The sequence below is a fragment of the Oncorhynchus nerka genome, linkage group LG13 (assembly GCF_034236695.1).
Source record: "Oncorhynchus nerka isolate Pitt River linkage group LG13, Oner_Uvic_2.0, whole genome shotgun sequence".
Classification (NCBI taxonomy): domain Eukaryota; kingdom Metazoa; phylum Chordata; class Actinopteri; order Salmoniformes; family Salmonidae; genus Oncorhynchus; species Oncorhynchus nerka.
In genome coordinates, this window is record NC_088408.1 from 78,965,993 (window position 1) to 78,978,050 (window position 12,058).

The 12,058-nt window shown below is 45.5% G+C and overlaps 1 protein-coding gene across 1 annotated transcript in view; it reads left to right on the forward strand.

The window, feature by feature from the left end:
* LOC115140217 (autism susceptibility gene 2 protein-like) overlaps positions 1-12,058 on the forward strand; it is a 504,463-nt gene that overhangs the window by 445,502 nt on the left and 46,903 nt on the right. Inside the window, 1 exon segment of the mRNA XM_029678423.2 lies at positions 2,847-2,895. Within this exon segment, the coding sequence (XP_029534283.2) occupies positions 2,847-2,895 (49 nt within the window).

Here is a 12,058-nt window from a genome sequence, read left to right on the forward strand (position 1 = left end):
CTTTCTCCTCTCCTCTCTTTCTCCACTCCTCTCTTTCTCCTCTCCTTTCCTCTCTTTCTCCTCTCTGTTCCTCTCTTTCTCCTCTCTGTTCCTCTCTTTCTCCTCTCCTTTCCTCTCTTTCTCCTCTCCTTTCCTCTCTTTCTCCTCTCCTCTCTTTCTCTGCTCCTCTCTTTCTCCGCTCCTCTCTTTCTCCTCTCCTCTCTTTCTCTGCTCCTCTCTTTCTCCTCTCCTCTCTTTCTCTGCTCCTCTCTTTCTCCTCTCTTCTCTTTCTCTGCTCCTCTCTTTCTCCGCTCCTCTCTTTCTCCTCTACTCTCTTCCTCTGCTCCTCTCTTTCTCCTCTCCTCTCTTTCTCTGCTCCTCTCTTTCTCCTCTCCTCTCTTTCTCTGCTCCTCTCTTTCTTATCTCCTCTCTTTCTCCTCTCCTCTCTTTCTCCACTCATCTCTTTCTCCTTTCTTTCTCCTCTCCTCTCTTTCTTCTCTCCTCTCTTTCTCTTTCTCCTCTGTTTCTCCTCTCCTCTCTTTCTCTGCTCATCTCTTTCTCTGCTCCTCTCTTTCTCCTCTCTTTCTCCTCTCCTCTCTTTCTCCTCTCTTTCTCTTTCTCCTCTCTTTCTTCTCTCATCTCTTTCTCTGCTCCTCTCTTTCTCCGCTCCTCTCTTTCTCCTCTACTCTCTTCCTCTGCTCCTCTCTTTCTCCTCTCCTCTCTTTCTCTGCTCCTCTCTTTCTCCTCTCCTCTCTTTCTCTGCTCCTCTCTTTCTTATCTCCTCTCTTTCTCCTCTCCTCTCTTTCTCCACTCCTCTCTTTCTCCACTCCTCTCTTTCTCCTCTCCTCTCTTTCTCCTCTCCTCTCTTTCTCTTTCTCCTCTGTTTCTCCTCTCCTCTCTTTCTCTGCTCATCTCTTTCTCTGCTCCTCTCTTTCTCCTCTCTTTCTCCTCTCCTCTCTTTCTCTTTCTCCTCTCTTTCTTCTCTCATCTCTTTCTCTGCTCATCTCTTTCTCTGATCCTCTCTTTCTCCGCTCCTCTTTCTCCTCTCCTCTCTTTCTCCGCTCCTCTCTTTCTGCTCATGTCTTTCTCTACTCCTCTCTTTCTCCTCTACTCTCTTTCTCTGCTCCTCTCTTTCTCCACTCGTCTCTTTCTCATCTCCTCTCTTTCTCCTCTCCTCTCTTTCTCCTCACCTCTCTTTCTCTGCTCCTCTCTTTCTCCGCTCCTCTCTTTCTCCGCTCCTCTCTTTCTACTCTCCTCTCTTTCTCTTTCTCCTCTCTTTCTCCTCTCCTCTCTTTCTCTGCTCATGTCTTTCTCTACTCCTCTCTTTCTCCTCTACTCTCTTTCTCTACTCCTCTCTTTCTCCTTTCCTCTCTTTCTCTGCTCCTCTCTTTCTCCGCTCCTCTCTTTCTCCGCTCCTCTCTTTCTCCGCTCCTCTCTTTCTCCTCTCCTCTCTTTCTCCTCTACTCTCTTCCTCTGCTCCTCTCTTTCTCTGCTCCTCGCTTTCTCCTTTCCTCTCTTTCTCTGCTCCTCTCTTTCTCCTCTCCCCTCTTTCTCCACTCCTCTCTTTCTCCTCTCCTCTCTTTCTCCTCTCCTCTCTTTCTCCTCTCCCCTCTTTCTCCACTCCTCTCTTTCTCCTCTCCTCTCTTTCTCCTCTCCTCTCTTTCTCTTTCTCCTCTCTTTCGCCTCTCCTCTCTTTCTCTGCTCATCTCTTTCTCTGCTCCTCTCTTTCTCTGCTCCTCTCTTTCTCCACTCTGTCTTTCTCCTCTCCTCTCTTTCTCCACTCCTCTCTTTCTCCGATCCTCTCTTTCTCTGCTCCTCTCTTTCTCTGCTCCTCTCTTTCTCCTCTCCTCTCTTTCTCTGCTCCTCTCTTTCTCCGCTCCTCTCTTTCTCCGCTCCTCTCTTTCTCCTCTCCTCTCTTTCTCCTCTCCTTTCCTCTTTTTCTCTGCTCCTCTCTTTCTCTGCTCCTCTCTTTCTCTGTTCCTCTCTTTCTCCACTCCTCTCTTTCCCTGCTCCTCTCTTTCTCCGCTCCTCTCTTTCTCGGCTCCTCTCTTTCTCCACTCCTCACTTTCTCCTCTCCTCTCTTTCTCTGCTCCTCTCTTTCCCAACCCCTCTCTTTCTCCGCTCCTCTTTTTCCTCTCTTTCTCCTCCCCTCTTTCTCCTCTCCCCTCCTCTCTCTCTGCTCCTCTCTTTCTCCTCTCCTCTCTCTCACCTCTCTCTTTCTCCTTGTTCCCCTCTCTTTTCTTTCTCCTTTCTCCTCTCCTCTCCTCTCCTTTCCTTTGCTGTCCTCTCCTCACCTTTGCTGTCCTCTCCTCTCCTTTGCTGTCCTCTCCTCTCTGACAACCTCCTGTGCTGTGAGTGTTACTGGGCTGGCTGGCTTTCAGGTGGCACAACAGTGCCCCCTAATGTTACCTTGTCTCTGTCTGGACAGAGAGCTCAGCTCTGCTCAGAGAGAGGGATGTGGTAAGAATAAGGAAGTCAGTAAGGTGCAGAGAACGGGCTGCTTCTCAACAAGGCAGATTAAACTCAAGTCAAGGAGTCACTGTGTTGGATGTGCATGAGTGATGTAGGGTACAGTAGCTGTATTGGGCCTGAGACTTGTGTTCATATACATAGGTTACAGTAGATCATTGGAAATATGTCTGTTAGCCACCTAGGTGGATCCAATTCAATATAACGAGTTTGTCTGCAAACATTAACATTTTTACTGATGTTTTTGAAGGATCCAATCCCTTCCTATATAGTGCCATGAGTGCAATGCAGTTTGTCACGTTCTCTAGGTGTCCCATGTATGGAAACTACCAATGTCTTCCACAGAGGTCATCCATCTTACCAGACTATTAATGTTTCTCCTTCCTCTTGTCTTACAGGTATCTGATGTAGGATCCGAGAAACTCTTCACCCCCACTACACCCGAAGGTAAGATGTTGGTTACTATATTCACACTACATTTGGATGGGCAAAACAAACCATTCTCCCCTGTGTAGTCCACCATCATCCCTGTAGGTGACACGTCAATGAATACTAAGACAGTTTATTACATACCATTTATGTTTTCTGATTCTGAATTGATTGAGGACAAACCAGAACAGCTATATTTGCATATTTTCTTGCCTGGATGTGGAACTGTATTGGGACACCCAACCAAAGGCCTACGTATCTCCCCTTCCCACACCAATATTCAAGCTCATTAGAGTGGATTTACAGGCTCTTTGCCACATGCTTCCAATCCACAAATGGGAACGTTCCCCCAGGCTATACAAGACTTCTGACAGCAGGCTTGGCAGTAATGGCCGACAGGACAGAGGAGGGGGGAGGGCACTGAGCTTCTCAGTCAAGATAAACACAGGTCCTCTGGGAGGGAGTGGGCGAGGGGGAGGAGGGTAGGCGGGGGGAGTGCTGCACCTCTTCTCAGGCTGAATGGGGAGACATGTGGAGGGGAGGTGGGGGTGAAGAATGGGATGGTAGGAGGCCAGAGAGGTTAGGGCAGTCCCCTGGCTGATGAAGGATAGCAGCATGTAGCTCATGTCATGTCCCCCCAGGGCAGGAACCAGACCCATTAACAGATGCAGCATGACAGCTATTTCTGTAAAATGGGGCAATTTTCTGGAGGAGAGAGAGAGGCTAGCTTGCCTTGGATAGAGTAGGACCCAGCCTGTGTTATGCCTGAACACAAACCGTACAGAAAGACTCAGAAGGACCACTCCAGACATTACAGTGATGAGCTCATCATTTTTATAACAACCAGGATACATTACGTGTCTAGGCCTATTTATTTACCCTAGAGTGTCTCCACTGTTGTCTTTGAAGATTGTTGTTGTAAGCCTAGGTGTTGTTTCACACACACACACACACACACACACACACACACACACACACACACACATATATATATACACATATATATGTATATGTATACACATATACAAGTATATATATATATATATATATATTGTCGTGACGTGGTATTAGTTAATGTGACGACTGTTGCTCATCAAATGAAAAAAGGTTTCTAATTGCGTGATTAACTGAATCAAGCAATTATTAACTCATTAACCTGGGGAACCATGGGAAAATTTGTTTTATTGAGTTTCTATTTCCCAAATTAACTCAAAGAATATCAGAATATCGATTTTACAACAGCCGCTAATTAATCAGTTTCCTCTACAGTCTCGTTCTGAACGTCGCATAATCCGTGAATCTGCACGGACCCGGGTCTCACCAATGAGTTCGGACCCGGGTCTCACCAATGATTTCGGACCCGGGTCCCACCAATGAGTTCGTACCACACCAATCTTAGTTGAGTATTTATTTACTAGAAAGCTACAATGATGATAAAAGATATACATACACAAAAACACATTCCAGGCTATTGATTAGAACACACTATGGCGCGTGTTACCCAAATGGGGATTTAAAAGAGAGAGAAAAAGAGAAAGTACACGAGAGAAATATACATTTGGGTGAATTTGTCAGCTATGCTTATTCTAACCCTAGCCTTGCCCCAATTTGCCGCTCTTATGGGTCAGAATATAATGATGTAATTACGTGGGGAAGGTCTCTGTGGATTCTCCGCGTGGAACGTTCAGGATGCTCAATGACGCACTTCTCCGGCGCACCTCTCTGATCGTCCTCACGATGTCAGTGTCCTTTTGGCTTAGGAGTCTGTTCCCTCGCCCTTTGCTCTGGAAGGGCTCTTCTGAGGACAGACAGCTCTGTAGCTCAGAGCTCACAGCGTAGGAATGAAACAGTGTAGATTCCCCGATTCGAGGGGGAGTGGAGGCTAGGTGGTTCGACTTGAATTCACCCGCTTAGACACAGCTACTCATCCGTAGCTTGGGTAGAAAAAGATTTCTTTGTCTTCAAACTTGTGTTGCTTTTTGGGTTCGTTGACTTTTTAGACCTCGGCTGCAGCTTGGGTCACTTAGTCTTATCTGTAAATTCTTAACGCACAGGTTTTATACCCTCGTGTCAGAAGTGGGCGTAACCGCCTTTAGGGCAATTCTATGTGCGTACCAAGTTATTTACTCAAATCCAATTTTAGTCTTTACCAAAACATTCTCTTTGATTTGGACATTTTCCATACAACGTACAATGTATAAACATCAAACATATACTAGGTAAACTGTTGACGTTACAATGTTTTCGTGATAACGTCATCTATTAACCTTTAATAACAAAACAAAAATGACATACATTTTCATATTCCATCTAACGTCATGACCACCATTGTGGCTGACAGAAACCATTGTTCCAAAGTCCCTTTATTTAATGTTTAATGTTCCGAGGCTGGTTCTCCATAGTAACAGGACAAAATGAATTTGTCTGTGGCCTGAGATTTACCAGGGGCGTGAGGGGTCATAAAACCTCCACATCTTCAGACCCCTAGAACTCTCCTCCTCTGTTGGGGTTGAGAGATACTCTGTAGGGTTGTGGTCTCCTGTAACCTGACCTGATCAGGACAGTCATAACAATATATATACTGTATATACACACACACACACACACACACACACACACACACACACACACCACATGTTGACTCTTTTCCCCATCCAAACGGGAAAGGGCCTAGCTGTGTCAGTGGGCAGCGAGTCTTGGTAAAATCCTGCTAATGTGAGTCCCATCCCATGTCCCATGCACATCAGGCTGGCCCAGAGATTAGGACTGGACAATTACAGATAGATCCGAGCAATCCCATCAGAGCTTGTTTGTCACAGCTGGGATCAACACCAATGTGTGTGAGTATGTGAGTGTGTGAGTGAGTGTGTGAGTGAGTGTGTGAGTGAGTGAGTGTGTGAGTGTGTGAGTGAATGAGAGTGAGAGAGTGTGTGAGAGAGTCAGACACCAGCAACAAGAAGGGCACCGGATTAGGATGAAATGGAAAAGCCAGGGGGATGGTTCTGTCTGGACCATCCGATTAAGTGATGAGTGAGAAGTTATTATCATGCTAGTTGCTACCATTACACGTTGTTGTTTTGTACTGTAACATATCCTAGTTTTAGGTATTCTGAGTGTGTGGTTCATACGTGTGTGTGAGTGAGTATAAGTGTGTGGATGGGTTAGCCAGGCCTGTGTATAGAATGCAGAGCAGCCTGAGGACTGTTGTCCTCTAGTTCACCATACAGAATATCTATGTGACCCATTACCAGTCTATTACCAGTCTATCTCTAGACCAATCTACACCCTCTCTCCACTCAGCCTCTGATCATTGGGACTGCACAGCTATTGGCTCCCAGAGACTGGATGCACTTACACACACACACAGACTTAGACACACACACACACACACAGTTGGTATAGCACTGAAAGTGCTAATGAGCATGTCACGCCCTGACCTTAGAGAGCCTTTTTGTGTCTCTATTTTGGTTGGTCAGGGTGTGATTTGGGTGGGCGTTCTTTGTTCTTTATTTCTTCTTTTCTGGCCGAGTGTGGTTCCCAATCAGAGGCAGCTGTCTATCGTTGTCTCTGATTGGGGCGGCAGGGTAGCTTAGTGGTTAGAGTGTTGGACTACTAACCGAAAGTTCAAATCCCCGAGCTGACAAGGTACAAATCTGTCGTCCTGCCCCTGAACAGGCAGTTAACCCACTGTTCCTAGGCCGTCATTGAAAATAAGAATTTGTTCTTAACTGACTTGCCATAAATAAAGGTTAAAAAAAAATAATAATATTAGGCAGCCCTTTCCCTCCTCCTGTGTGGGATCTTGTTCTTTGTTTGGGTGCAGGTAGTTTGCACAACGAAGCTGTTCGGTCGTTGTATTTTTTATTGTTTTGTCTTTTCTAAAGTTTCACTTCGTTAATAAATGATGTGGAACTCAAAGAACGCTGCGCCTTGGTCTCATCCTTCCGACAACACCCGTGACAGAGCATGTTTACTTCTTCCCTTGTATTAGTCATTAGAGGAGAGGTATTATCACCAAATAGATGGAATGCTTTAGGACTATTAGAAGACTGGACAGTCCAACATAGTAATCAAATCAAATGTAATTTGCCACATACTTCGAACACAACAGGTGTAGACTTTACTGTGAAATGCTTACTTTACAAGCCCTTTCCCAACAATGCAGAATTAAAAAGTAAGAACAATTTGCAAAAGGGAAAAAGGAATTAGTAAAACAATAAAATAACAATAACGAGGCTATATACAAGGAGTACCGATACTGAGTCAATGTGCAGTGGTACGAGGTAGTTGAGGTAATTTAGGTAATATGTAAATGTAGGTAGGGGTCAAAGTGACTAGGCAGTCAGGATAGACGATAAACAGAGAAGCAGCAGCGTATGTGAAGAGTGTGAAAGTGTGTCGCTGTGGCGTCAGTGTGTGTGTGTGTGTGTGTGTGATCTTCGGATGTTTTCACTCACGAGTCTCCCAGTTACACAACAAATGTTCCTTTTGTTCCATAAAGATTATTTTTATACCCATAATACCGATGTTTGTTTGTCGCGTTATGTTCAGAAATCCACAGGAAAGAGCGGTCACGACAACGCAGACGTATATTCCAAATCATGTCCATAATGTCCACAGAAACATGTCAAACGGTTTTATAATCCATCCTCAAGTTGTTTTTAAAATATATATTCCATAATATATCAACCGAGTGTGTACCTTTTTCAATAACAGCGGGAGAAACAATGGGCGCTTTACTCAGTTGCGCAAAACTCACTCTGAGAGCCCCCACCTATCCACTAACACAATGTGATCCTTCACGCTCACTTTTCAAAATAAAAGCCTGAAACTATGTCTAAAGACTGTTGACACCTTAGGGAAGCCAAAGAAAAAGGAATCTGGTTGATATCCCTTTAAATGGAGGATAGGCATGCATAGGAACACAGAGGTTTCAAAATAAGAGGCACTTCCTGATTGGATTTTCCTCAGGCTTTCACCTGCAATATCAGTTCTGTTATACTCACAGACAATATTTTTACAGTTTTGGAAACTTTAGAGTGTTTTCTATCCTAATCTGACAATGATATGCATATTCTAGTTTCTGTGGCTGAGAAATAGGCCGTTTCAAATTGGTACGTTTTTTAGCCAAAAGGTTAATGGTGCAGCTGTATACATTTTTGAGGATTTGAGGGCTCGTGCCAAATCTTTTCAGTCTCCTGAAGAAGAATATGTGTTGTTGTGCCCTCTTCACGTTGGTGTGTTTGGACCATGATAGACCATTAGTGATGTGGAGACAGAGGAACTCAACCCGCTCCACTACAGCCCCGCTGATGTGAATGGGGGCGTGCTCGTCCCTCCATTTCCTGTAGTCCACAATCAGCTCATTTGTCTCGCTGACGTTGAGGGAGAGGTTGTTGTCCTGGCACCATACTGCCAGGTCCTCTGACCTCCTCCGTATAGGCTGTCTCAGCGTTGTATTTGGTCCTGGGAGTTGTTTAGTCCCCGTGTCCTTAGCTTAATGATGAGCTTGCAGGGCACTATGGTTGTAGTGTAGTTGTAGTCAATGAACAGTATTCTCACGTAGGTGTTCCTTTTGTCCAGATGGGAAAGGGCAATGTGGAGTGCAATAGAGATGATTTCATCTGTGGATCTGTTGGGAGTGGGTCCAGGGTGTCTGGGATGAGGGTGTTGATGTGAGCCATGACCAGCTTTTCAAAGCACTTCATGGCTACAGATGTGAGTGCTATGGTGCAATAGTCATTTAGACAGTTTACCTTAGCGTTTTTGGGACAATGGTGGTCTGCATGAAACATGTAGGTATTACAGACTGGGTGAGGGAGAGTTTGAAAATGCCCGTGAATACACTTGCCAGCTGGTCAGTGCATGCTCTGAGTATGTGTCCTGGTAATCCTTCTGGCTATGCGGCCTTGTGAATGTTAACCTGTTTAAAGGTCTTACATTGGCTACGGAGAGCGTGATCACACAGTCGTCCAGAACTGCTGGTGCTCTTATGCATGGTTCGGCATTGCTTGCCCGTCACACAGGTTGGTGGCACCTTAATTGGGGAGGACGGCTCCTGGTAATGGCTGGAGCTGAATGAGTGGAATGGTATCAAATACATCAAACATATAGTTTCCATGTGTTAGATTCCATTCACTCCGTTCCAGCCATTATAATGAGCCGTCCTCTGATCAGCAGCCTCCACTGTATACAGGACGGATGTTACCTAACTATCAGAGTTGTTTCTCTTTAGCTTCGTTGTGAACTTCCTGAGAATTATTGATTTCCTGTAGGTTGGTGTGTTCAAGGAGAAACTGTGTGAAGTCTTAAAGTCTTCTGCGGAGCTTTGGGACGTTGCATTTTTTGAAAGAGATCTGGTTGCAGTTCAGAGTTGACTTTTTTCAGTTCTTGGAAGGCAAATAAAAAGCTAAATGTAGCAGCTGAGCACGTATGGGTCCTGCCACCAAGAAAGGATAAACATACTTTGTGGGTTCTTATGAAACTCAAGCAGAGCTCCTTTTGAAAAGGAGTGACTTACCACCTACCTACCAGAGACTGGAAACACGAGACCCTAGTTAGAGGAAATGTCTGAGAGGATAGCACTCCCACTCTCTCACTCTCACTTTCTCTCTCACTCTCTCACTTTCTCTCCCTCGCTCTCTCTGTGCCTGGGAGTCAATTTTGGCTCTGTTGTGTCTCCCGGGGTTTTCCGGTGAGTGTCTTGACGAACCTATTTTAGTCCTTGAGGCAAACCTGGGGCATCTTGGGATATGTGGGGGAGAAAGACTGGTGAAAACCCATTTCTGAAGTGGATTTGTGCCCTTGTAATCCTGATTAATTTTGACCTGTTGTGCTCATTTTAAACAACACATTACAGTAAGCGTGAACACAGCGAGCTCCAGGCGAAACCAGAAGCTTAGCGGCTTTGGGAGGCTTATGAACAGCAGATGGCATTTTAAGCTGGACTTAATAAATTGTTTCCATTAAACTTACCGGCCCACACATACTGGATTAGGCGAGCGGAACAAAGGAAGGAGGAGTGTGAGCAGAAGGAAAAAACACAATTTCCAACACCACACACGATTGACTCACCTTTTAACTCTCATTGTGGCCACGGTCAAAGGTGGGACAAGTCTTAGGCTACTACTGCTAGAGTCACAGAGGTGGACGCCACTGTAATTGGATGTAGGGATGAACTCATCAAGGATGTCAGAGAGTATTTTGCTTAATTGATGCGAGGGTAAACAAATAAACAAATGGATAAACCCTTTAGCTTCTCCTGTGGAGGATTTAGCCTTGTTTATCCTTACCTGTTAATATATAAACACCATATAACACAAACAATGTGGAATTCAGAATAGCTCTCAGTATCTTTTGTATTTTTCATATCCTGAATTCTCAGTACCATTGTTGAGAATCCATTCCTTGCAGGGCTGAAGGATGAATACACCCCCCCCCCTCCTCCTTAGAGCGCATAGTTGCTCTCTAAGCTCTCATTATGTGCTACACGGCCTAGGGTCCCCGCGTCGAATCGCTAATCAAGCGGCCTGTCTGCACTGCAGCTCTGCCTGACTCAATAGGTGCCGAGTGCCCTTTGTTCCTGAAGGCTGCTGTTTGCTGCATGTCAATAGCAGGGCTATGGCTTCAGCTCTGCTGGCTGGGTATACTCCACACACACAGCCTTCAGGATTATAGGATGGAGTCAGATATAACTCCTGCGTACACAAAGGAAAATATAGAGAGGGGAGAGGAGAAGAGGTGGTGTGGGTCAGGGGCAGGGGGAACCAGCAGATGAGAGTGTGTAATGAACCAGGCGGCTCTCCACTGGCCAGGTCATTGTGATGTATAGCTAACCTCAGCGCTGTGGCGGCACAGTGTGGGTTTTCACCATTAAATAATGAATAGAGGTTGACCCTTTGACCAGCTAATCAGCTTTGCAGGATGTTGAGTCTGAGTGGAGGAGTGGAGCGGGTGGGGAGGGAGAGAGAGAGAGTGACGGACTGGGTTGGGCAGAGCTGGGCTAGGGGGGCAGTGCTGAGCTAGCTGGAGGGGCTCAGCTTGGCTGGGGGCTGACAGGACATGTAGTAGCGAGAACACAGGGAGGGCTGCAGGGGCTTTCTGTAGCCTACACAGGCAGATTAGAGGGCTGTATAAAAAGCAACCGTCACTGGGGAGGATTCTAAGCCTGGTAAACCTTACTGCGGTACCTACTCAGATTGGTTTGGCGAAGCGCAGCTCACTGGAAATGCTTTCTCTATCAGGGCCTGATGGCCTGTATTGACAGAGCACTTATGTCTGGGCGTTATGCACACAGGCCACAGACAGACACTAATGTATGTGTGCTGTGTCATGGGGAGCTGGGTCACTCCAGAAGATCCATCCTGCTGCTGGATGTTCCGCCCATAGAATAGAATGATTATATTTCTATGGTTCCACCATTACTGTTATCCCCACACTACCACCTCTGTGGTTATTGTCAAGCCTGCGCTAAAGCTCATTTGTTTTCCTGATTCAATTTACATTTTTAACAGGAGTAAATCCTTTCAGAATACCCAAGCCCTTAATATGTTTCTCCCTCCCTGTGCTGTCTGTCGTGTTCTCAACGCCAGCCGGGGGAAAACAAACAATGGGAAAAACAAACAGTGGAAAAACCAAACAGTGGGAAAACAAACAGTGGGAAAACCCAACAGTGGGAAAACCCAACAGTGGGAAAACCAAACAGTAGGGAAAACAAACAGTGGGAAAAACAAACAGTGGGAAAACCAAACAGTGGGAAAACAAACAGTGGGAAAACCAAACAGTGGGAAAACCAAACAGTGGGAAAACAAACAGTGGGAAAACAAACAGTGGGAAAACCAAACAGTGGGAAAACCAAACAGTGGGAAAACAAACAGTGGGAAAACAAAACAGTGGGAAAACAAACAGTGGGAAAACCAAACAGTGGGAAAACCAAACAGTGAGAAAACAAAACAGTGGCAAAACAAACAGTGGGAAAACTAAACATTGGGAAAACAAACAGTGGGAAAACCAAACAGTGGGAAAACCAAACAGTGAGAAAACAAACAGTGGGAAAACCAAACAGTTGGAAAACAAAACAGTGGGAAGACAAAACAGTGGGAAAACCAAACAGTGGGAAAACCAAACAGTGGGAAAACAAACAGTGGGAAAACCAAACAGTAGGGAAAACCAAACAGTGGGA